Here is a 27,008-nt window from a genome sequence, read left to right as displayed (position 1 = left end):
TTGTTCTTTTCTTTTTAAAAATACATGAATAGATGTATACCACATGCATGCAGTGTCCATGGAGACCAGAAGAGAATGTTGGTTCTTCATGAAACTGGAGTTATAGTTGGTTGTGAGATACCATGTAGGTACTGGGGATCACACTTAAGTCTTCAGAAAGATCAGGAAGTGCTTTTAACTTCAAGCCATCTCTCCATAGTCATTTTTAGTACTCCAGACATGTGGATACAAGCGTGTATGTACATATAGTATTAACCATTGGTAATGGTAAAACCTTGGGTTAGGGATTTGTCATAAGGTTAGACCATGGTACTGATGATCCCACTTCTGTCCCTCCCTTATGTCCTCACTTAACTTTAGACAAGTTAAATAAGCTTTCTAGATTCTAATTTCATTGTCAGTGAGATGAGGTGGAGGATAGTATCCACTCACAGAATTAAATGTGAGTATGTGGAGTGCTAGTTAGAGCAAGGGAAAGTGAGAGTTAGTGTCTCTGGAAAGGCAGCCTGCTCACACTGGAGCTAGACTGCTGAATACCAGATACCAAGAGCAGACTCTGATGTGAGAAGATAGTTAAAGGTTCTTGCTTATTTCTGTTTTTTAGAAACAAACATTGACGGAGGGGAAGTTCCAAGTGCCAAGTAGTACTTGTTGTTATGTATCTTGTTATCTATAGCAAGACAGATGAAATGTCTCTATCAAATTATGATCATTCCAAGAGCTTCACTTGTTTCACGGAATTACATGGCCAATACATTTCCTCCAGTCTTGTCTTTAAGCAGAAATTACTATAACAGTACTTAAACCTTTGTAGTACTTACTTGAATATGTTCATTCTATCTCCAAGAGCATTGGGCTTGCCGTTGCAGTGCTAAGAAGCAGGTACTTATGGAAAGTAGGGGTTGATTTGCCCTGTGGTGGCATTCTGAAATGTTTGGAGGAAATGACGGGTGCATGTGGCTGCTTTTAAAGAACCAGAGTTAGAGCCAGGCAGTAGTGGCGCACGCCTTTAATCCCAGCACTCGGGAGGCAGAGCCAGGCGGATCTCTGTGAGTTCGAGACCAGCCTGGGCTACCAAGTGAGTTCCAGGAAAGGCGCAAAGCTACACAGAGAAACCCTGTCTCGAAAAACCAAAAAAAAAAAAAGAACCAGAGTTGGAATAGAACATGACAAATGGTAGAAATTACAGGATAACTGAAGAAGTGGCCAATGTGTGTTTTACAGTCATTGGTCTTCTCTGAAAAGTCAAGGCCAGCTTTTAGGGACCCCCTGGGGTTGCTATAATGTTAGTGGGTCTTGAGGTGAGGTCAGGAGCTTTTAGACTCTAGGGAGACCCCTCATTTTTTGCTTTCATTGTCTTTTGGGGGGTGGGGGCAGGTTTCGAGGCAGAGTTTCTCTGTGTAGCTTTGGAGCTTGCCCTAGATCTCACTCTGTAAACCACGCTGGCTTTGAACACCTGCCTCTGCCTCCTGAGCGCTGGGATTAAAGGTGTGTGCCACCACCACTTCCTGGCTATGCTTTATTGTTTTGTTTTGTTTTTTTTAAGTTTATATGTACAACTGCTCTTTTTTTTTAAGTTCCTAATTTTGCTTTTTTTTTTTTCTTCAGTTAGCTCACTATTCACATTTCTTCTGAATATCTTTGGTGTTGCTAATAGCTTCCTTTAATGTAACATGAATTATGTGGTATGTGTTTCTAAAATAATGCATACGTTTTCTCTCCAGTAGAGAAAATTGGTCCTGAATGCCTTGTACGACAAACCAACACGCTTGTATAGTTCTTCGAAATCACAATTCCATACCCTTGGCTGTTTGTGCTTTGAAAATTCAGATCTTCCAGGCTGGCTTTGGATGCTATTCTTTGGCTCATTACAAGGCTCCTGTCATGATAAGTTCCATTGAAAGAGTGCAAAACCTGTAAACTGCTTATTTTAATCAATTGAAATTCTATGTTAGAGCCATTGAGGGGGCTTCCACTTCTTGGAAACAAAGTTTCCTTCGTAACAGATGATATTTGCCAAGCTGCTGCCCGAGTGTCTCATGTAGTAAACACCTCACCTCTGTCCCTCTTCTTTCTCTTGCCAGTCTGTATAGTCCGAGTTTCTTCTGAGATCGCGCATCCCTGAGGCTGTGTGAGCACATCAATATACGCTACATTCTGTTTTAGTATTTCATTTTACTGTAACAAATTACCATATATTCCAAGGCTTAAAATCGCAGCCGCTTCTAGTCTCCCAGCTAGGCCCATCAGAAGTCTGGACAGGGCTCTCTGCAGGAACCTCTCTCAAGCTCTCCAAGTAGCTAGCAGGATTCAGTCTCTTGCAAGTGTGGAACTCGTGATAGTTTGCCTGGTCTTTGAAGCTGGCAGAAGTAGGTTCCTGATACTTCATATTGATTAAAAGGACCCATCCAAGATAAGCTGCTTTTGGGTTAAGTGGGTGTTTACAGACTCATAACTTCTTCTTGGATGCTATAACTTACTTTTTTGACTCATAGGTTCTGTCCACAGGACTCAGGATCAGCAGCCTGATCCCAGAATGCTGGACATTAGAAGTTTTCTGAGAATTCCACCTACCATACCCTTGACTTTCAAAATAAAATAAATACATCGTCTGTTGGTTATTTGCTGTTGATGATGTTATAAACATTTAATTTATAGATGAATAAAGGTAGGGCTGGAGAGATGGCTCAGTGGTAAAGAGCGTTGGCTACTTTTCTAGAAGACCTGAGTTTGGTTCCCAGCACTCAGCAGTTCACAACTGTTTGTAACTCCAGTTCCCGTGGATCTGACACCCTCCTCTGGCCTCTATGGGCACTACCGGCACATGGTGCACAGACATACATACAGGGAAAACACCCATACACATTAAATTTAAAAATAAATAAGGTATTTCTGAAATATAATAAAGGAATAAAAGTTAGATGTATAGAGATTTTGTCTCAAAGACTATATGTCCTGAAGTCTCACCAACATAAAAGGCCAAGCAAAAAATAATAGAGACAAAAAAAAGTCAATGAAGCCGGGTGGCGGTGGCTTACACCTTTAATCCCAGCACTTGGGAGGCAGAACCAGGTGGATCTCTGTGAGTTCGAGGCCACCCTGGTCTACAGAACAAGATCCAGGACAGGCACCAATACTACACGGAGAAACCCTGTCTCCAAAAACAAAACAAACAAACAAACAAACAAAAAGTCAATTAAATAAAGCTCTCATTTTTAGTTTAGGGTTGTTTGTTTGTTTTTCATGGACAGTTACAGATTTCAAATGAGTTCTTTTAAAGCAGTTCCCAATTCAAGTGGTTATGGAAAAACTGCGAATTCATTTCCCCCAGAGAAGCTAGGTAACACAAGATAGGCAAGTTCTCATTCTCTTCAACAAATCTAACTTTGGGCGCTTAGTGAAGATAAAGGATGGATCCAGTTGCCTCCTGCAGGACAGCTCCTAGAAGGTGGAAATCACAAGCCTTTGCTTACCCAGGGAGTGCTCAAAGCAGATGCCGCCCACACCCTTCAGCTCCCACCTGCCTGTTTCAGTAGCAAAGCATTTCTGCACTGAGCATGGGAATCAAGTTCATTCATTACTTGGTAACTATAGTCCACTGAGCATACGGTTAGCTACTTGGAGAATACGTTCAAGTCATACTTGCTGATACTTGTACATAGGTTATGTGCTGCTCTACTGGACTAGCTCTTCCCTCCTTCAGTTCTCTTTAAATACTTCCTCCAGAACATCACTTATACGGCTCACACCAAACCACCATCTACATTTAGGCAGAAGGGTGTCAAGGTAGCCCACTCTCTTTTTTCTCTGCTTGTTGTCTTGAGTTCTATCACATTCTTCCCATCTTTAAAATGGTCCCGGGAAAAGAGGAATCAACCCAGGGAGTCCCCACAGAAAGTGTACCCCTCAACCAGAAATGAGAGAGTCCCCATCCCATCCCTAACCAGGAAGCTATTTGCAATTGCTACCTGCCAGGAACAGGAAAATCTATTTGTCTGTTTCTATTTTCATTTTTGTGTTTTTTTCCCTATGTTTGTTTATTTATTTGAGAGAATGACCATAAAGTTTGGTGGGTATGGAGGTGAGGAGATCCTAGGAGGAGCCGGAGGAGGGGGAAATGATATTATCAAAATATATTGTACAAAAAAAATTAAGTAGGATTAAAAAAGAAAGAGAGAAATGAGAGAATCCTTCTTCTGCGTCTGGCCTGCATACAGGAGGAGCTGTATGGAAGGGCAGGTGATGGGTGACCTTGAAGACAGCCAGCCAGAGGAGAGGATACCCGCCTTTATTACCCTTTACCTATCACCATTGCTTCGGCCTACTTTGTGATTTAACTGTTAGATTTCTTTATGGACCTTATGGATAAGGTGTCGATGTTTGTTTGCTTAAATTTAGACCCCCCCTTTTTTTTTTCTCTCCAATCTCAATTTTACTTTCTTCTCATCCGCTGCCTCGGGTAAAATAAATAAATAAATAAATTCACTTCCCTTTTGATCTTCATTTCAGGTTATTCAAAATGTATAGCTGGCAGCCTTCAAAGGAATCATGTAGGCGCCGGATGTTTTATTCAGTGTCTCTCTCTGCTGTCCTTTTGTGTAGCGATTCAGATGGCTGTGGAGGAGCCTGAGAGGTTGTCATGGATTTTGCCAGCAGTAAATGACAAGTGGTAATATATGGTGAAGGCTATAGGTGTACTGGAAATTTCTGTTGCAGCCTCTATTTCATGCATGTTTGTTCCCTCATGTAACGCTGGAAGTTCAGCCTAAATTCTTTAGTCAGAGATTCAGGTCTTACCTCACGTGTAATGTGGAGGGGGAAAATTATTTAGAATGCAATTACTAGTCAGGGATGCATTTGAAAAAAAAAAAGGCACGTAGTCACATTTAAAACAGATTGTTTTTAATAATTCCGTGCCTTTGGGACAAAAACGACATTCTCTTTTTATGCCCATCCCTTTGGAGGTCCACTTCGTTTTTCATTGGCTGCAGTGAAATCTTTTGGAGATCATTACCTTAGTGCCCCCTAATGAAATGTAAATAAAATGAATGATTACAGCTTGATTATGGGTCCAGTATTTATGAGGCTTCTGGTAACGCGCTGCATAAATTTAAGTGTGTGAGTAAATTCTCTTAGGGGCAGTCAATACAGAGTGTTTTTTTTTTCTTTTCTATTTTTTATGATGCACTAATTCTTTTCACTTCTAGATTGTTTATTGTTGCTTCTGCCCCAGAAGAAGTAGGACTCTGGAAAAGGAATATATATATATATATATATATATATATATATATATATATATATATATATATATATATATATATATATATATATGTGTGTGTGTGTGTGTGTGTGTATATATATATATATATTTCTAGATGATGTTTATGGTCCCTATAGAGTTCGGATCAGATCCAACAAGTAGCTGCCAGTTTGACCTGTCAGAAGAACATGGACCATGGAGTCCTGCTTTCCTGTACGTCTGTGTACAAGGAAAACGTGTCAGCATCTCTCCCTTTCTCTTTCGTGTAAAGCCAGCTGGATTCCGAGTCCATGCTCTGATGACATCAACCACAATGCAGTGGGGTTACCAGTATTTCTTTGACTAGCTAGAGTTCAAGAGATTTGTTTTTGCTTTGTCTTCTACTCAAGGAAAGTTAGGCTCCATCTCAGTTGAGCTACTCAGCCCTCTGTGCCCCTGCTGGCTCTTCCTTCTAGGGTTGCTGCTGTTGTGAGCCTGTCATAGTTCAGACCCTAATCCTTGCTCAACCTGCAAAGCATTTCCTGTATCAAGAGGTAGACTAACCCGTGAAGCGGGATAGGCATGACAAATCCTAGTTGGACTGTGCCATAGCTGATCTTGGCTGTCAACTTAACTTGGGGAAAAGGGAACCTCACGTGAAGAATTGCCTCCATGAGATTGCCCTTTGGATATATTTAGGAGCATAATTTTGGTTGCTAATTGCTGTAGGAGGGCCCAGTCCACCACGGGCAGTACCACCTCTATGTAGGGGTGAAGAGCCCTGAAGGAATGATAGCACATGGTGAGTGTTAGAGCAAGCCAGTAAGCAGTAGTTCTCCATGGTTTCTGCTTGAAATTCCTGCCCCAACTTCCTTCAGTGACAGATTGTAACTTGCAAGATGAAATTAACCATTTCTTCCCCAAATTGCTTTTGGCCATGCTGTTTTTTACAGCAAAAGAAAGCAAATGAACAGTTAGTATGCCTAGACTCCATCTGAAAGAATGTCCAGTTGTAATTTAGATTTTTTAGATCGTGGATAGGTTTCAGTTCTTAATGTTAGATCTCCAGAGTGCATGTCTATAATCCCTGCACTTGAGAGATTAAAGCAGTAGAATCAAGAATTCAAGACTCACCTCAACTGTCTAGAAAACTCCAATACAGCTTAGGGATTCTTAGATCTAGTAGTGTGTGATGTGTGATGTGAGGACACAACATGTAAATTTGGTAAAAACACATTTTAATACTCATTCAACTCTCTCGTATAATCTAGAAACTTTTAAAACTCTAGTGTACCTCCCATCTGAAATGCAAAGAAAATATAGCATCAAAACGACAAGGTTCTCTTGTAGAGAAGGCCATTCCTCTATGCAATAGCCAAGTGCCACATGCCCTGCTTCATCCCTACTCTGTTGGTAAAGAAGGCACTGGGTAATAAAGGACCCTGATGGCTCTTACGACGTTAGTCTAAGCAAGCTCAGGAATGACTTCTCAAACTTGCTGGGTAGTTGGAAAGCGAGAATGAGGATGAGAACCTGTGACTGATGCTGAATTGGGTTCCCTGATATGGGACCAAAGTCTGAGTAGTATTGGATCATGTAAAGATATATGATCTGATTTCAAGTTTGAGGTGAACTGAGAATGAGTAGAGTATTACTATTCACATATACAAATTCTGGATAATGAAGCCAGATCATTTTGAGTTGATGGCTGCTATTTGGTTATATGAGCATCAAAATCTATGTCTTATAGTTCCGCCTCTCTGCCTTTTCTTCACCCCCACAGTGAAAAGCATCCCATTCCTTCTCAACACAGTGCATCCTTTTCCTCCAGAGCACTTTAAAATCTGGACTGCTATTGTTGGTGCTCACAGAGGATGCCCACTGGACTTTAGAGTGCCACCCGTCACTAGCCTGCATGGCAAGCTGGACTTCATAAGATAGTCAAGAGTAATTCTGGGCTCTGCTTTCTGTAGTCAAAAGGAGTAACTAAGCTTTCTTAAAATAATCTCCTAATAGAAGGTAAACCTTCCCCAAACTGACTAAACATTTTTGCAATCTTTAATAATTAGTTAATTGTTGACTTTGCCAAGTTATTATTTTTTTTGTCTACTGTTATGTGTCTACTGTATGTATAAAATGGAGATGGAGGGCTGGAGAGATGGCTCAGCGGTTAAGAGCACTGCCTGCTCTTCAGGAGGTCCTGAGTTCAACTCCCAGCAACCATATGGTGGCTCGCAACCATCTGTAATGAGATCTGGCGCCCTCTTCTGGTATAAAGTTGTACATGCAGATACATGCACTCATACATAAATAAATAATAAAATCTTTAAAAAAAAAAAATGGAGATGGAAGTATGTAGCCTCCAACCTCATGGAAATTTTGTGATCATATATTTATTACTTTAAATTACTCCTAAGTTTGATGGATATTCTGAAGGGAAAAATTGAAGGCTGCTGTATTGAAAGATGATGTGGATCTCTGGCTTAGATTAGGTCAAGGAAAATGTGTTTAAACAAGTGTAATATCATACTGAAGTAATATGATAAAGGAGAAGGCATTTTTTTTCTAAGATAAAATTTAGGGAGTATTTTTCATCACAAAGTATTTCAAATCATAGGTATTTAACATGTATATGTTATATGTAGTATTTATGCTATTTAACATATATGTTGTATATTATGTTATATACTCTGATATATAACATATATATATATATGATTAAAAACAAATATTAACGAGTGAAAATGTGTAAAAAGTTTGTATATCATAATCCACAACAAAGGGAAGGACATTGAGGATTCTCAGTAAGTCTGATGGTCGAATAGTTGAAAAAGGAGATGTAAGGCTCGGAAAGAAATGCACCCATAAAGAGTGAAGGTATTCCTGAACTAGAATAATAATATCTGAATTCATATTCTCAGTGTTAGAGAATGTGGTAGAAAGTGAGTAGGTGTGGTGTCAGATCTCCACATGTATGCTGTTTACTCTCAGAACAGAAGTAGCAAAGCCATGAATGGGAGTGGATCTATCCTACGGATGTGGGCTATATTTTCCTACCACACCTTCTATACTTAAGACGATTCATCAAATTGGTCCTCTCTTAGACTACAGAAAGCAATTTCAATAATCTGTCCAAGGTATACCTTTTCCAGTCTGTTACTGATTGTAAGGACTATTATAGAGGCATAGATTTAAGTGAGTGAGGAGGGTTAGATCCCTAAAAGTGTCATTCCCCAAGAATAATGGCACTCACGCATGCTTTTAAAAGTTCTCATCTAGAAACCATGTATGGTGCTATGTACCTGTAATCCAGCATTCAGGAGGTGGAGACAAGAGAATCAGAAGTTTAGGGTCATCTTATGCAGCATAGAAAGTGTGAGACCAGCCCGGGATCCAGGAGACCATGACGCAAAATAAAAACAAAACAAAAACTCTTCCTGGTTGACTGGGCCTATCATTTCTTCATCTTTAAAACAGAGATAATGCTTTTGAGTTAAAGTAGCTGAAGTTGAGGTATAAGAACTAAAGGGAAGACTTATTCTAGCACATTCTTAGAAATTATAGATATTAAGATAGCGTCTACAAAACACAAACTTTACATGTAACATTTTCCTGAATAAATGTTGGCTAAAAATATTTTAAAATGTAATTAGAAGTTAATAAACCTCCCAAATACTATAAAAATATTTGATATTCTACTTGGAGAAATTGATAAACTGACATGTATTTTTCAGCATCCCTGTACAAAGTTGAATTTAATTTTCCTTTCATATGTCTGTCAGTGATGGCTTGATGACCGGCGACATCTACCTCCTGTAGGTTTGGCAAGATGTTTATATCAGTGTTTCCTGCTGTTCCCAAGAAGGTGGTACACTTGCATGGGAAGTTTATAATTACATTTTGCTGTTCCTGGAGAAATGGGAATTGAGTGTCCACTTATGAGAAAGTGATCTTTGTGGCTATGTTTTCTGAGGAACCTGCTTTCTTTGAGTTTGTGGTACCAAACAGGCCCAGCCTGTCTCCGTACTTGCAAAGCAGCTGTTGCAGGCTGTTTGACTAATCAGGAAGATGGAGGAATAAATGGCACATTCTTCTCAGACGCTTTGAAATGTATGCAGACGAAGATGGGAAAATAGCGCGTTTAGAATAGCATGCCATTGTGTTGTATCGCCTGGCTGTTGTCTGAATACAGCGTTATTTGCTCGTTGCTATCATAGAGTACACAAAGTCTCAGCATCCGTCTTTCCTATCTTCTGATTAATGTGTTCAGTAGAACTCGGAAGAAAAGAATAAAAGCCTCACCAAAAATTGTTCTTAAGGCAAATGAGTGTGGGCCAACTTTCCCTTGACGTTTCCGCCTTCCCCTTTCGTTTCCCCAGAATGTAGCAGGTAAAATGTTTTTAAACTAGGAAATGCTACGCTGTATTGTTTTAGTAGTTGGCATGGAGTGGTACGCACAGTCTTTGCTAAAGGAATAATGGTTAGCCAGCATGCAATATGAAACAATAACATTTGTGTTTTTCCATTGCTCTACTAGTCTCTGTGGCATGCCATTGCTCTACTAGTCTCTGTGGTACGGATGGCATCTAGTCAGAGAAACCTGGCATTTTTATTCCCGTGGCTTCAAACAAAAACACACAAGGGTATGTTACTTAATATAGGTTGTCATGTCACTGTGGTGTTTATTAGTGACAAGCTGTGGTTGGTTTGGAATTATGTGGAATATTAAGGGGGAAGAAATGCAGAAAGAGGACTCTTAGAGTGACACTCTTCGGTAGTGATGTCCCTTCTTACATGCTGTTCGTTTGTCCCCAGCTTTCAAAATCCAGAGTCCATAAATGTTACAGATGACATTTCCTTCTCATTGCTAAATCAATGCCATGCATGTCTCTAAAGTGAAACGTTCAGAATGTGCCTTGACCATGAAGAACAGTCATGGCGCACTTGGAGAACAGGGTGGGGTGGGAAGAGAGGAATGTCTTTGGCACTCAACCAGAGCCCTAGAGGCTCAACAGTTATTTTTGACAAATTCTCACTGATTATCAGACTTTAAAAAATGCCCTTATATGGTTCTAAACCTGAAAACATAAAATAATTAACAGATGTGTTATGAGGATAACCTGTTCCAGGGACCCCCTTTTCCAATGAAGGTTGCTCTGCTGATATCAGCTGGGCTCTTTAACAGCAACTCTGTGGTTCATAATGGGTGGAACTGTATGTAGCAAGACATTCAACAAAAATGGAAATAGCCACCATGGCTCTGCTAACCTGTGAAAACAGGAGTTGACCATCATGTTACAAAGTATGGAGTAGAAGCACTTCTTTATTGGCTCTAACCTCTAAAAGGTAGTTGGCATTTTTTTTGAAGGCTTTTAAAAGTCTCATGTCTTTTGATTTTATGTGACATTCAGAGTTCTTCAACACATGCACTGCTTACCCCCTGGATCATGTATCTAATCCATACTGGACTGCATACAATTCTAAGTGTTACTAAAAATAAATTATCTTGGCTTAGATTCAATATACCTAGAAGAATTCTCCTGGAGTCATTTTGTCAAATGTGACATATCCATACTGTGATCTGGAAAACTATAGCTTTTAGTGGGAAGACTGCAGCATTTAATGTGATAAAATCTCATTTCAAGTTCAAGTTCATGCACTCACTATGTGATGTTGGGCAAGTATACCTATGTTGACCATAGACAGCTCATTCAATGTACCACTTTGGGCATCTGTGTTTTCTATATATCTAATTTTGTGTTTTTTTCCTATGTTGTCTTTCTGTTTTAGTGTTGTTGGTGGGAATTTACTTCCCCGTTCTATGTTGCTTCTTAAGTTGATTTAACAAGTAGTTCCTCGGTAGATATGTGTATGTTCCTATATCACACCTGGTTCTGGACAGGATGATGTTGAATACAAATATTATAAGGAGAGGCATGTAAGGGGAGCCTTGAGGCTCAGAAAGCTCACAAGTAAACTATCTGCTCTTAGGAGAGAAGTAGCTTGAGACTTTAGGAATCCCCAAATTCACAAGCTTGGGGGATTTTCACAAATGGGGCATGCCCATACAACCAGCACTTAGAAGGAAAACCAAGTTAAGATACAGTGTAGATTCGTGGCTTCTGTTATTATCTCTCCCTCTCCACCCCCGCCTTACTGTCAATCCTAACTTATAACAGCAGTAGGATGATAGACGAGTACACTTTCTTTTTCCTTGAGTATTTTTTTTTATTCGGGGCAAAGCATGTGTAGCATGAAATTTCCACTTGATCCATTTCTTTATAAGTATATAATCCTGTGACATTTACATTCACCTTGTTGTACAACCATCGACACTATCCATTCCCAGAACATTCTCATGTTCTCCAACTGTTAAACACTAACTTACCATTCTTGCTGCTGGCCTTTCCAAGTGGCCATTCATTTTCTTTTCTATCAGTCTGATGACTCTGTATCCCTCAGATAAATGGTAGGAGTCTTTTCATATCAGACAGCAATACTCATGGTTTTATTTTCATTTCTTTTGGGTGTATACCCACCCAGCGCTTGGATAGATTGCTCATAGGTATTTCTGTGTTTGTTTTTGAGGAATCACTTTAGCTTTTTCATAGTGGAAATACAATTTTATTTCCCCACGGGATATTATTTCTATTAGTTATTTTTCTTACTGACGTGATAAACTATCTAAAAGAAGTGAATTAAGGGAGGATGGATTTATTTTGTCTCAGTGTTTTGAAATGTACAGTTCGCCGGGCGGTGGTGGTACACGCCTTTAATCCCAGCACTCGGGAGGTAGAGCCAGGCGGATCTCTGTGAGTTCAAGGCTGGCCTGGGCTACCAAGTGAGTTCCAGGAAAGGCACAAAGCTACGCAGAGAAACCCTGTCTCGAAAAACCAAAAAAAAAAAAAAAAAAAAAAAAGAAATGTACAGTTCACTGTGGTGGGGAAGGCATGGTGTAGCTAATGGGGGTTTACAGCTCAGTCTCAGCAGGTCATGCAAGAGAGAGACAAGAGCTAGGAGCTGGGTTGCAGTATAACCATCAAGGTCTGCGTCCTGGCAACCCACTTCTTCCAGCTAAACCCTACCTCCTAAAGATCATCCAGCCTCTTAACTCAGTGCCACACACTGGGGTTCCTGTGGGGGACATTTCACATCAAACCTTAATTGTGTTTATAGCGTTACATGTAACTATAGCTCATTCTGTTCTGTAACCATGTCTCCATGTATTTAGCCCTTTTACTATTGATGGGTATTTGTGTGAAATCTAGTTTGGGGCTATTTTAAACAGTACTGTTGTTGTATTAAATCTTTATCATTAGATATTATCTTTCTGGAGCTTTTTATTTTTTTAACATCTTAAAATGGAGATAGTTATGTGCTCACAAAGCTCTCTGATTACTTCGTTTGGTAATCTTCCTGTGACGGGTAACCATATAGCCAGTCAACATTGGCCTAAGAGAAGTTGTATCACAGAATCAGAAAGTTTGGGTATGCGAACTTCAGGCATGACTTAATTCATGACTAATTAACACCTAATGCTGTTCTTTTCTCTGTTCATTCTGCCTAGCTGATGTGGATATGAGATTCATGATGGCAAGACAGACAACGGCATTTAAACCCCCATCTTGAGATGTAGCAGGAAAATAATCTCTTATCTCTTGTCCCTATCCTAACTTGAATCATATACATATCCCTGAAGTAATCATTGTGTTCAGAGAATGGATGTCGCTGCCTGGTTTAGCCTGCAAATTGTACATAAAGTGTTTACCAAAGCCAGAGCCAAGAGGATGGAGAGAGCTGGGGGGGAATTTACCAAATTTAGAATAGAGTTGCCACAAAAACGAAGAGAAAGCATTACACATTTTAGTTCTGAGTGTGGGAGCATGGGTCAGCATGATGTGTGCATCTGATACTGTTAGTCTGCAGCTGGTAAGCAAAAAGAGAAATTGTAGCTACAGTAGACTATGTAAAGTTTTACTGGAGAATAAAAGTTGAAATCAAAGTGCATCCTAATGGTAGGTGGGAACTTCAGGTTAAAAAAAAAACACACTTGCTTGCTCTGGGGAGCTATCATTTCCCACTCTGTAATATCATGTCTTAGCGTGTTCCTTTTTGTTTTGAAATAGGATCTCATAGTGTAGCCGGGCTGTCATGGAATTCACTATTAGACCACACTATCTTAGAACTCATCCACCTACCTCTCCTTCCTGAGTCCTGGGATTAAAGACCTGGGCCACTATGTCAGGCATCTTGGTGGTTTTTGTCACATGAAGAAGGGCATGGGATTTTATTTTGTTTGGAGTTTTGGTGGGGCCTTGAACGTGTGAGACAGGTGTTCTACAACTCCATCTCTTGATATTACAAGACCAAATCTTACTCTAGTCCTTGCTGGCCTTGAACTTACAGTCTTCCTGCATCAGCCTTCCAGATGTTGGGATTATGCATGTGAACCACTATTGTCAGTGCTGAGTATGGAGAGTATTAATTTCCCTTCATTTCTGAGTACTGCTTTGCATTTTATTTGCTTGCTTTTATTTTCTTTCTGTTTACAAAGGCTTTATTCACATCGATTAGGAAAGAGATACTGTTGCGAGGGAGAAGAATCACTAAGTCTTAGGGATGGAAAGGTTTGCTTTTCTCCCATTCAAAAAAATACCATTGTGTCTGGCTGAATATGGTAGATAAAAAGTGTAAGGAAATTAGATGATATTTCAATAAAAGCAAGTACAGTAGAGTGCAGAGATATGGCAGGGAATTACTATCATCTCTGGCGGCTAATCTTTCTTCTTAACATTAATTTTATTCTTATCAAAATATATAGAGAGAATTTTAAACATTAAATAATGGTACTAACTTTATGAAAAACAGAGTCTGCACCTCACCCGTCCCCACCCTCCTGTCCTACCTCCCTTGGAGCTCCCTAATAATATTCTCCACATTTCTCAGTAATGTATTTAGGATGCTCCTAGTATCAGTTAGTTTCAGTCTTTACATATTGACTTCACTTAGGATACAGGAAGGTGCCTCATCCCACATCACCTTGGTGTTGTTTGTTTGTTTGTTTATTTTTTCTTTTCTCCAGCTTCCCAGTCTAAAGACAGCACTGTTAGGGTAAAATTTTGTTGTTAAATCATTTTTCAGTATTTCTATTATTCCAGGTATGCCTATGTTGGTTTCTTATTGCTATAGTGACAAATTAGTTTAAATTCAGTGTCTTAAAATAGCACAAAGTTGTCATCTTACAATTCTAGGGACCAGAACTCTGAAATGGACCTCCTGTTTGGAAGCTTCTAGAATTCCTTAGCCTTGGCTGTATCACTTGAATATCTGCATCTACCACGTCTCTAACTCTGGCACCTCCCTCTTCTGCATTATAAGGACTCTGGGGTTTATGCTGAATGCATGTCAAAAGTGCAAGATCATCTTCCTGCCTCAGCACCCTGAATCTGAAGAACAAAACATCCCATTTGCAGTATAAGATGATTTATTCACAGGTTGATGTAGTAATATCTTTAGAGGTCCAGTATTCTGTACATAATGTGTTCTATATCACCCCACTAATCACATTTCCATTTTCCTATGTGTTTTTCATGGAGCCAATCATTGGGCTCTTTTTCCTCTGCCTGGATTTTATTTGGCTATCATGAATCCTTTCTATATCCTCCTACAGAGCTATGAAGTCTTTCTTTGTGCTTTCTGCAGTATGAATAGTGTCAGATAACCTGTCACCATGTTTTGTATTGAAGCTGTTTCCTAAGCCCTCTGCACTCTGGCCCAAGTCACCTTCTATGTTCTTGTGACAGCAGCAACTTCCTGTGGCGATTTCCTTTTGGTGGTCATTGCCAACATGCTGGTGATCCCCTTTGTCTTTCTCTGTGTTCTGCCTTTTCCTTGCTCTGATGCATTTCTCCTGAATGGTTTATGTCAGAACATCCTCCAGTAGCTTCTGGAGAAGAGATACGTTGATAGTAAATCTGGTACCTTCGACTTCTTAATATCTCTTTAATCAGCAGTGTAGATGGCAAGGACAAGCTTTATCTGACTTGGAGAAAGGCCTCAAGAGCAAGGACTGAATGATCTGTCCTGAGCTGTCTGGCTCCTGCACGGCGCTTAGGGATGGTGTTTCTCCATCTTAAAATCTTAGCACACATGAAACATTTCATCAGTGTCCTGCACAAAGATCACACATACTCAACCTCACATTAGTTGCCCAATGAAGTTGTAGAGAGTCCTGTTAAAGAATCTGTTTGAAGAGTTAACTCCAGTTATTACAAGGTACCCGCTCCCCCAATAAAACCTGTTTCTGATAGCCTAGCCATGGAGAATGTGAAGCATTAATTTTCCCTGTATACTTCCTCCTGCTTCTCCAACTGATAACAATCCTCAGGACCTGCAGGTATGCACTATTTATTTTTGCATCCCCCAGGAAGCCCTTGACTGTCCCTCTTGTAAATGATCTTTTTGAAAATCATCAAATGAGCCAGTCTTGGTCCACTGTCAGAACACCTGCTGTGGATGCCTCCACCCTGCTGTACCATTCTTTCCCAATATTTGGGAGTTGACAACTTTTACCTGCCAGTGACCTTTACACATCACTGAATCCCCTAGTCGCTGAGCCAAAGGCACCATCTAACCCTTGACTCTGTGTCATCCAAGATGTCAATAACTCAGCTATCAGAAACCATCTTGTGGATGTCATTATTAAGCTTCCCTGATTAATGACCCTATAGACAGGCCTTTTGATCTCATCCATTGTTGCATCTCTTGCATCTGGAACAGACATAGAAGAATAGAAGCTTATTAAATGAATGATGATACTGGCTATTGAGAGTTCATGTTAAGACCTTTATCCAACCCTTACTGTATTATGTGGATGTAAAGGGGAAAGAACCTATCGTATATGCCTTTGAAAGTTTTCTTCGCCTGTGCTCTCCTTGGAGGAGTCTGCAGATGGTTGAGCATTCATCAGGAGTGGTGGTCCCTTTCAGTCTTGACTTTGCATCTTGTGTGTTCCTGTAGAATCCTGAACCTCAGGAGGAAAGAAGAAAAAACATTTGATTTTGGAGACTGGTCTCAGGAATTTCACTGGAGAAGCCACACTGCTTAGATTGAGCTCCTCTTGGCCATGTACCTCAGATGCATGTATCTGGAATCACTGCTGGGTGAGCCTCTTCAGCTTTGCCCTCTGAGCAGCTGTGGAGCCCCTTTTACACGGCATTGGGTCAGTCTCCTTGCTCAGCAGAGTTTCTTATCTGGGTTGCTGTTTGGGAATGGCATGGATTCCTTGGTAATTAGGTTTCTGTGACTCAGAAGTACTTCTGGGGCTCTGGCTATAAAAAGCCATTCCCCTTGAACAGGACTAAAGTCTCAGACCATCCACTTTCAGGTTAGTGGGATTGCTGAGAAGCAGAAATGTGAAATGAGTATGAAACAATAAGACGGTCACCCCCAACTCACCTATGCCAAGTGATGGGTACCCAGAATCTAAATGCTTACAGCAGGTCTTTGATGCTAAGCGTCTTGAAGATGCCCCTTGTCTCTTCTTCAGGATTTCCAGAACTACACTGTTGTTTGGTTGTTGGGGGCTGGCTAGTTCCTTGCTGTGGGGGTGATGTCATCTCTGTTTTGTAGGATGCTTAGCAGCATCCTGGCCTCCATCTACCAGATGCCAGTGACTGCAGTCCTCCTTCATATCCCAGGACGTCAAAACAGAACTGTCCCCAGACTTTGCAAAACTTGATTGACGGCTATTATTCCGGACATTATATAGAAAAATCTAAATGTAAGCCATGGCACTGGATTTGTTAAAAATGTATAATGCTAGGGGCATGCCACTCCTGTAATAAAAGAAGACTCCTGTTTTATGCTTTCTGAGTCCCTCCCCAGCAGTGTAAACCAGTGTCCTCTCCACTCACCCAATCACAATCATGTCACACTGCTCTAGAGTGAACTTTAATCTATGGCTTCTGCCACATAGAGAAAGTCATTATTATTAATTTTTTTAGCTTGTTCTGGGGGAATACTTGGGTGGCTCTCCTTGGCACTGGAGGTCTATACAGCCATAACACACATCATGCCTATGTTCCAGGCATCTCCAATCATTCATGTAGACAATCAAATACAGAAGAGGTCAAGAGGCTGCAAGTGCTAAGGAGAAAAAGATGTCCAGATAAGGAACAGGAAGCACTAGGCATGGGAATGTGGCATATCCACATAGGACAGCTAGGCAGGGTATGAAGGAAGCTCAGAGAGTCCAGAGAGCAAGGGACCTGTTCATCATCCTGCCATGAGGAAATAACCTTCACGTGAGGAAGGATCTGTTTTATTCATCATTTCAGAGATTTCAAAGAAGAACGTAGTAATCTAGATCTGATGTTCTGTGACTGTGGTGGTGCTCTTATTATGGAGGAACAAGGCCGGTTATCTCATGGCATCCAGGAAGCAAAGTGGAGAAAGAGCCAGGGTATCACTGTTCTCCTCAAGACCATACAGCCTATGCCCTAACTTCTTTCCACTAGGCTTAACCTCAAAGGTTCCATCCCACCTCAAGTAGTACCACAGGCTGGGGACTGACAGGCCATGGGGGTGGCTTCAAGATCCAAACAGTGGTACAGGAAGGAGGGAGGGGCTTGGACCTGCCTCAACTGAATGTACCAGGCTCTGCTGACTCCCCAGGGGAGACCTTGCCTTGTAGGAGGTGGGAATGGGGGATGGGTTGGTGGGGAAGGCTGAGGACCAGGAGGAGGGAGGGCAGGGGAATCTGTGATTGGTATGTAAAATGAATAGAAAATCTCTTAATAAAAAAATTATTTAAAAAAAAATCCAAACAGTAGCAGAAGAGTAAATACAAAGGGAGTGAGGTAGATGTGAACCAGGCATTAGCAACAAATAGTGAAGTGTTGGGCGAGGGGCAGGCGGGTGTGGAGCTTTGGATACCAGCTAGAATTATGGGAGTCCTTATCTACTCCATCACCCAGGCTCAAACAACAGCAGGAAACCACAGCTGATTTTATGTCCTCTATTATTTCAGTTTTTTCCCCCAGTTTATTTGGAACCGAACCCTTGTGTATGTTACTTCATCTGTGAATATTTTTATATGCATCTCTGAAAGAAAAGGATTTATAGGTGATCATGAGATATTACACTGAAAAGTAATTGCCTTTCACCAAGTGTCCATGCTTCGTGTATTTGTTTACATATACACACATTTACAAACTCTGATGGTGATTGTCAATTGGCAACTTGATAGACTCTCAAATCACTTAGGAGCTGAGCTTCGGGGCAAGCCTGCGGGGGGGATTATCTTGATTGTGTTCATTGAGGTGGACCGACCTGCCCACTGTGGGTGGCGCCATTCCCTGGCTGGAATCCTGGATTGTGTAAGTGGAGAAAGGAAGCTGAACAGCAGCATCCACTCATAAGTCTCTGCTTTCTGATTGTGGGTGTGGTATAACCAGCTGATTCAAGCCCTTTCCACCTCAACGTCTCTGCCAAGATCCTTGAAGTGTGCATCTGAATAAACCCTTCCTGCTTTAAGAAGTTGCTTTTGTCAAGGTGTTCTACCACAGAAGCAGAAAAGTAACTAAAATGCAAATGTACATTTATGCATATTCCATATGTGTTTAATGTGTGTATATAAGATCTATATCATATTGATTAATTTTGAAATGTCTGATTAATTGCTTATAGTCTGTGAAATCAGGGCCCACAAAAGGTTCATGGGTTATAGTTAGTCACTGTGTATCTTAAGGATTTTTTTTTTAGTCTTATAAGTTCAACTTTCAATTTCTTTCCCCATTATTAAAAATAATTGTAAAAATAATTACATAAAATATTTGTGTAGAACATATTTTTATTGTTTTAGGAAACCTTGGATATGTTTTGACTTTTACCACTAGCTTTTGCTGGTCACGTCTCTGACACTATTTAACATTATTTACTTCCTGCACACTGATATTTTGATAGAGAAGCTTGGTTTTCTCCAGGGCTCTGTGACATTTTTGGTAAGAATGCATCTCATTGTTGCCTGAGGAGACATATAATGTCCAGTGTAAATCTCTCCGTGGTGTCAACAGTCATCAGTGCTCACAGCCTAGATCCTCTGATTCATGAGGGCTTGGAAAACAGTATGGTTCTGGGCCTACCATCTCTTCCATCTCTTCTTTGTCAGTATAAAAGAGTCAATTTTCCTACCTGTGAGGTACAGTACATAGGAAAAGCAAGGTGTTTGATTCTTTCCCTTTTTCCTAAACTCTGAGGGGTCATTCACCCTGGCTGCCTGCCTTCCGTCGTCCTCCTCCTCTGCCTCCTTCCTTATGCTCCTGACTTCAGACATTTGTTATATAGTTGTTTCTACTGATGCTTGACTGTCTCATCTGGACCCAAGTGTGCTTGCTGTTTGGCTCCTCATGAGAATGAGAGGGAAGTTATTGGAGGTTTTGCGCAGAAAAGTGACCTATTACTCCAGAAAGGACCACGTTGGATTTTTCTGTGCTCCCTACGACAAGGAGGTACCTAGGGAGAACACTGGGGAGATCAGTTGAAGAAATTAATCCAGCTAAGGAACCATGTGCCTTGGATCTGGGTGGCTTCAGAAGAAAGAATAGTGAGAGGCTACACATTGGACGTTGAAAGGACATTGAAAGGAGGCTTCCTTAGGGACTGGGAGTCATGATAGTGAGTTCAGTTTTGAATATATTAAATTAGAAGTATTAAAAGGAAATGCGGGTGGCCGGGCGGTGGTGGCGCACGCCTTTAATCCCAACACTCGGGAGGCAGAGGCAGGCGGATCTCTGTGAGTTCGAGGCCAGCCTGGTCTACAGCGCGAGCTCCGCAAAGCTACACAGAGAAACCCTGTCTCGAAAAACCAAAAAAAAAAAAAAAAAAAAAGGAAATGCGGGTGAAAATGTCCTCTGGCCCATTGGCATATGGAACTAAAAGTCACTTGAAAAGGTCTGTGTATAGAAGTTTATTGAATTAGATTAGGATATATTTTATAAAGTGGAAATCTCCCATAAGAAATAAAGAATTTCAGACTTACGTATTTTTGCTATAGGTAACTGATTTTTAAAAATCTTTTTAAAACCTCATAACACTGATAATTTCACATCAGCATGTGTAAGTAAAATTGGTCCCTTTGTGGTCTATAATTCTTTATTATTTCTTCTTACTCTTTTCTTTTACTAAATTATAACTGTTTAGACCCTTCCCTTGCTCTCCCTGTGGAGACGATGATGACCAGAGGAGGTACTTCCAAGAGGGATTTGGTGCTTCTAAAAGGTAAGGGGGGGTGGGGGGGTTGGCTCCTGACACTGAGGGAGAGATGATGACTAGTTAAAGCTCAGCAATTTTCACAGAGGAAATTGGCAAGCAAGGGATTCAGTGTGGTTCTGGGACTATATATAGCTCTCTATTCACCTGAACTCAGCTCTGGAGAGTTACGAACAGTTGCTGCAAAGAGGTAACGCTAGGAGAAATGTGAAAAATGGGTAGAGGCCAAATGCAGTCCGATGTACTGGGGACCATCAGCCCCTGCTTCCCTTCTTGGCCCTTGGTGTGGGACACAGTCTGAAGCACAGGGCCATGGCAAGAGTAAGGACACGAGCGCATAGCATGGGCACGACCACCATCTGTGTGCCTTAGCTGCTGCTCCAGCGAAAAGATGGAGTATGGTCTCACAGTCTTGGAATATAGCTGTGTGAACACACCACATCACCTAGGGTGGCGCGCGCACGTGTGTGTGTGTGTGTGTGTGTGTGTGTGTGTGTGTGTGTGTGTGTGTGTGTGCATGTATGGGGCCTTGTAGTATTTCAAAAATTGATAAACGAAAGTTATGGATTATTTTTCTAATGTTTCTTTTCAACCAACCAGTAGCTACCAAACTTTAAAACGTTTTAAAATTCAGCAAAGGAAGTGACTCAGATGCGTTCTTCATCCACGACACAATGGAAGTACAGTTAGTTCCAAGTTTTGAACACTGTGAAAAAAAAACATGTTCCTTGAATAAATACGGGATGAAACTTTCTGGCTTGTAAAATATATGCTGTCTCTTTCCTTCCTAACTCCTATCAGATTGCTGTTGTAAAGTCCGGATATATTGAGATGTTCTTAAAACCCAGCTTTTCAAAACGAAGAATTCACGCTCCTGGCTCTCACATTCCTACTTGGTACTTCCCAAGCACTGCGCTGCGCCTGGTCACAGAAGTCTCTACTTTAAAACGGAATTCAGCTTCCCCCAGATTAGCACAGCTAGTTTATTCCTCTTTCTGGTGATTGCCATATATAGAAGAAAGGTCTAATTATTTTCACCAGGCACCGTCCCTCATCTCTTGTGGACTCTGGAGGGATGCTGCTAACTCCAAGGGGAGGGTAGGCACAGCTTCCCCAGGGTGGCAAATTCAGGGTTGCTGTGGGAGGGAGGGGGGAGTTGACATCTTGCTTAGATGAACTCTTTTACATATGATACTGTTTCTTTATATTTTTCCCCCAGTCTGCACTGTGAAAGGGACTTTTCATTTCACTGAGGTAAAAAGTGGGTCTGTGAGTGGAGCGACTTTCTTTAAAAAAAAAAAAAAAATCAGAAACCAATTACTTGATATGCAGAGCTGCGAGCCTCGTTCCTTTAACGAAATCAGTGCAGTGCGCACCACAGTTAACCTGAGGGAAGCCGCTGACGGCTCTTGATTCTGCTGGAGGTGGAAGGACCCAAACTTACCGGATCCCCCTCCCCCTTGAGAGGTTGTTAGTCCAGTCCTTCAGAGAGGTTCCTTTTGGCTCTTCTCTGTCATCACCGGGACGCTGGCAGAGTGTGTGTGTCATGGTTACAATAGAGCGTGGTAACATAAAACAACCATGAAAGCCCAGCGGGAAAGGCTACAGATTCCGGGGCTGACCTTGGAGTAAGTATTGTCTGTCTTTAATATTTTAATGCTTTCTGCATGGCACTCGCTTTCCCTTTCCGGGGACCAATAGCTATTTAGCATCTGTTTGTACTGACAGCCTCAGAGCACTGCAGTGTGAGGTAGAGGAACATGTTTTAAATGCATGGCATTTGGTTCCAGCTGATGTGCAAACCCAGACCCAGCGTTTTTGCATTGCAGTCGGAGGGAAGGTGCCGCTGCATATTTAAAGTTGCTGAGCCTCAGTTCTGGAAACATCTTAACAGCTCATTGTGAAAGAATGCATCAGTAGGCCATGGTATATCTGTCTTTTTCTCTCCTCTGACTGTTTGTTTATGCTCATGACGCCTGCCTCTGAAGAAAGGCCCCTGTCTGCATTGAATAATAGAAAACATCAGGATGGATGAGCTTGCAGGAGAAGGGTTATTTGTGACAGTCATTAGATGTGATCCATGTTTCATCAATGCAGCAGAATATTAATGAACTGAAGAACATTTAGAATCCTCTCTGCATCCTCCAACCCCGGCATGCAATGTGTTTACCTAGTTGGGGTCTGTGTTTGCTTAGCTAGTTTTTTTTTCTTTCTCCTTTTCGTGTTCTTCATTTTTTTTTTTTAACCCATTAACACATCTTACTGTCTTCTGATTTGATGCAGCTACGTGAAAATGTCCACATCAGATTTGTGGCACAGAAGTTAGACATCTGTGATGCAGGACGTGTCAGCAAATTTTTATTTTAAATCTGTTAGTCAAAGATGCAGAAGCTGTGAGTGAGTCTGCGCTGACACACTTCAAAGAATAAACAGTAAAATAGGAATCTGGTAGGAAAATATAAATACCTCTGTCATTTACAGCACAGATAGGGGATTATATTTTTGTGAAATTTGTATATCCCCTATAATATCGTACTGGACTAGGTCCGCCTCTTAAGTGTCCATCATTCCCCTTGAGTTCTGTAGGTGCACCATGCAAGAGAAATTATCTTCTGAATTAATACATCAATGAATGTACAACATCCTAGTGAGCACTTTTTAAAATCAATCCTCCCTTTAAAACCCATGCTTATTTTATTCAAATGAAACGATGCTCACTTATAAAAAGTTGGGATGCTCTCCCAACCTTCTTGCTAGATGTAGCATTTGTCAGAATGGACACAGGAATACTACTTGCCCATTTGCCATGGTTATTTTCCCACCTGACCCCACAGCAGCATTAAGCTTCATGATCTTGTTGGAATGTTTTAGTAATAAGCATGCATCCTTCTACCTTTCCATCCATTTCCTGTCCACAGCTGCAGGCATAGGACCCAGGAGCACTACCCTTCTGTGAGAGTTGTACCTCTGGTTTTGAGTCATGTACCCTTATTCCCTTTGGATTTCAAAAAAAAAAAATCTCATTTCACATTAAGCATTTTCTTTTCCTTTCATTTTTGAACAACTTGTCCATAACACAAGGAGACGTTTAAAGTAACTTTAAAGATTACAATTGTCTGTTATATTTGTCTCATTTTATACGTGAAAGGCTGAGAGGTTGTCATAGTTTTTATGAAGTTGCTCATAATGACAGGATACAGGAGTCAGCTGAGTATGGGGTTCCCTGGATTTTGATTGGGTATCAGATGGCCCCTCTTTGGTCTGGCCTCTGGGCGGTAAATGTTACTGTACATCTAGATTGCTGTTGTCACCCAAGGAACATGGATAGCAGAATACAGGATTATGCTTACATGCCATTGAAGTATTCTCATGTTGTTTACTTTTATTGTTTTGTGTACCTGGGAATATAAAATTATAATATACATAGCTAGCTTTACATTCATTCATAGGGAAAACTACCCTTTGAGTAAATTCAGCTTCTAAGCACTGTAGAGAAATATTAGAAATGTTAGATATGTTAGAATGAAGTCTTAGCTCTGCTGCTATTAAAAGCATATATATATAAAATGTAATTATTTGGAGACCACATGACAAGGTCTCAACTTACAAACCCAATAAGCTTTGGAATGCCGTCTCCTGAGATAATGTGATTTCCTTTCAGGAGGGTTTGTTCCCTAGGCACTGCTGTTCTGGAATAGTACAGGAGCATCCTTTATACTTTGTAGATACAGTCCAGAATCTTCCAATGACCCAGGGCCAGTTTCTGATTCCTGTTTCTTAAATGTAAGTTCTAGACATGAGATATTAAATAAACAAATATTTTAGAAATTAACAAGTTGTCAGTTTATACAGAATTTGTGGCAACTTTCTACTTCCTATGACATCATTTTGTTTTTATGAATGTAACATCTGCTTCATAACATTTCACAGCGCACATCATCCATGTTTCTGTCTGGAGACAGCATGGCATGAGGGCCCATGCATGGCTATTTTAGGACAGGAAAGGATAGATAAGACTCCATGGGACATAGATGAAATGAGTGATGTATCTGTGAGCGTTCCCAAGAGGTTTCCAATGAACTGCTAAGTTCAAGTATAGCGCATTTCGAAAACAGCAGCTTCTGAAGTGCTCTGAAGGCGGAAGGGGTCCAACGCCTTAGTTTGCTGGGTACTGGCACCAACCTGGACAGTGGTTTTAGGAGCTATCAAACTTCACTGGAATGCCTTAGTAAATAAATGGAAGTGTTTTGAGTGTGCAACAGCACACTTCAGTGTGTGACACATGGAGCCAACTCTCAATTATACACACCGTGGGAGACGAAGATGGTGTTAGAAATTTCCCAATAATAATAAACTTACATTTTATTTTGGCCACTGTTTCCAGTTCTCTGTGCCACCCAGATGAAGGGTACAGCAGACTTGAAACATGCACTATGTCTCTTCATGCCCAGACCCTTTTTTCTCTGAGATAAGAACACATTAGGTGATACAGAACCATGGTCTAGCAGTTGGGAGGCTGTCAGTGTGTCCTTTAAGAGACACATGATACTAAAACAGGAATCACTGTTACTCTCTTCCACCTAAGAGTTAGTAGCAGCATAACTAATATTCTGTCTGATTTTTGCCATGTAAAAATAATTGGGAATTGATAAGGATCAGCTCCATTTTTTTTATATAAGATCTATTGGTAAAGTCATTAATGTCTAGTATCCAGAACTAGCTAGGGACATGGTCCAGGAGGCAAAGTGTTTGCTATATAAGTGTGGGGACCTGAATTCTGATCCCTAGCATCCATATAAAAGTCAAGCCTGGAGATGTATGCCTAGAACCCCAAAACTGTGGGGGTGCAAGCCAGTGAACCAACTCCAGGACCTGAAATGGCCAGCCCTAGGTTCAGTAGGAGAGACTGTCTCAGAGAAATACAAGGGGGAGCTGTGGAGGAATGCATCCTGAGGGCAACCTCTAGCTTCCACATGTGCAACCTCACAGGCAAGCAGACCTGCATACACATGTGCACACATGCATATGACACACACACATGCACACACATGCATGCACACAAGAGGAAAAAAAAACACAGTATATGTTTTTACTTCTCTACCAGTAAACAGGCTTGGGGCCCAAATCACAAAGGGTAAATGGGTCTTTCAGACCATTGTGACAACTATTTGAGACTTGGCTGCTGAAAATGTTTGGTGGTTTTGGATGAGTTTGGGGAGCAAGTACTACAATGGCCCAGTGATTGTTGAATTGGAAAAAGGAAAAGGAAAACATCTCCAATGTATAAAGTAGTCTAAAGATACATGTGAGATTTTTTAAAAAAGTTTTTCACAATTATAAATATAAGCATGAGAAGCCTTGGTATCATTGCCCTTGAGGCTTAGAAAAAACCAATACTGGGTCATTGCCATGAGGAAGATTTGCTTTTCCCTGAGTACTTAAGAAGACATCTGTCTTACATGAAAATATGGATGTCTGCTTGTTAAAAACTTCGGTATTTAACCGGATTGTTTGTCTGCATTGTCTGATCGCTCCTTCCTTCCAGTTCTGCTCTAGATTTACCAGTGAGTTCAATCCAGAAAAGCCTTCTCCTCAATGTGCATTCCATATAAAATAACATTAGATTATCTTTAATGCAAAATTCACTATGGCAATAACCAACAAGTTGCTTTGTGACAAAGAAAAGGCTCGAATACAAATGGCAGCTGCAGTTTTTAAAATGTAATTTTCCACAGAAAGCCGCCTTCTTGTTCTGTATTCTAGAGCGGAAAAGGGCAAGTGATTTGATGATTACTTGGCGCTGTTGGTAATCAGGCCCTGGTGATTCGGGCCCAAGGGGAGCACGGTCCCTCCAGTGTGCTATTGCTATTTGTACTGCAATCATTTCTCCCGCTCGGAATGATGTTATTTTAACTTTCAGTCTCACTCCGAGGAGCCTGAGTCCAACCCCATCCAGCCCGGGCAGCCCTTCTAGCCCTCTGTCAGCTTTTCGCTTCTGGAGGTAAGCAAGCGCACCTAGGGCCTGCCAGAACTGCTTTCTCTGTGATTCCCCAGGACCCACCCAGTCCTGGAAGAGTCTGCCTCCCACAGCACACGGGGACCTGCTTTTGAACGGGGTGTCTGCCTGGTACCATGTGCAGCAAGGGAACTGGTAGACTTTGCCCGTTGGGTTACGTGGAAGCCACTGAGAGACTTGCTCCTTCCCTGTAGTGCATCTTAGGAACATCACGTGGTCTTGGGTTACTGTCACTTGGCTTGTGTATGTCTGCCAGGTTTTCATGGGAGATAACTTGGGCGAGGAGTCAGGGAGAAGAGTGGGCCATGGATATGATCAAAGTACATTGTATGAAATTCTCCCAGAATTGGTTTTTTAAAGAAAAAAAAAATGGTTGTAAGTTAATTTTTTAAGTTTTGATCATCTATCTCTTAGGATGATATAACTTATTACAGTTTCTATAAAATTTCCTAATTTATGTTATAATATCATACTGTCTGTTCC

The 27,008-nt window shown here is 41.0% G+C and overlaps 1 protein-coding gene across 11 annotated transcripts in view; it reads left to right on the top strand.

The window, feature by feature from the left end:
- Positions 1-27,008, top strand: part of Mast4 (microtubule associated serine/threonine kinase family member 4) — a 590,473-nt gene that overhangs the window by 353,795 nt on the left and 209,670 nt on the right. The window contains exons 1-2 of one of the 11 annotated variants that reach the window (XM_052743385.1): positions 21,875-22,137; positions 26,430-26,510. The exons of 9 other annotated variants lie outside the window; for them this stretch is intronic. In XM_052743385.1, coding sequence (XP_052599345.1) covers positions 22,091-22,137; positions 26,430-26,510 — 128 coding nt within the window. In that variant the 5' untranslated portion in view covers positions 21,875-22,090. Of the gene's footprint in view, positions 1-21,874; positions 22,138-26,429; positions 26,511-27,008 lie in introns of those variants that run through there. One more of the 11 variants, XM_052743391.1, reaches the window with a different exon arrangement.

This window comes from Peromyscus californicus, unplaced genomic scaffold (genome assembly GCF_007827085.1).
Source record: "Peromyscus californicus insignis strain IS unplaced genomic scaffold, ASM782708v3 Scaffold_18__1_contigs__length_77618521, whole genome shotgun sequence".
NCBI classification, from domain to species: domain Eukaryota; kingdom Metazoa; phylum Chordata; class Mammalia; order Rodentia; family Cricetidae; genus Peromyscus; species Peromyscus californicus.
This window is presented reverse-complemented; position numbering and strand designations above follow the sequence as displayed.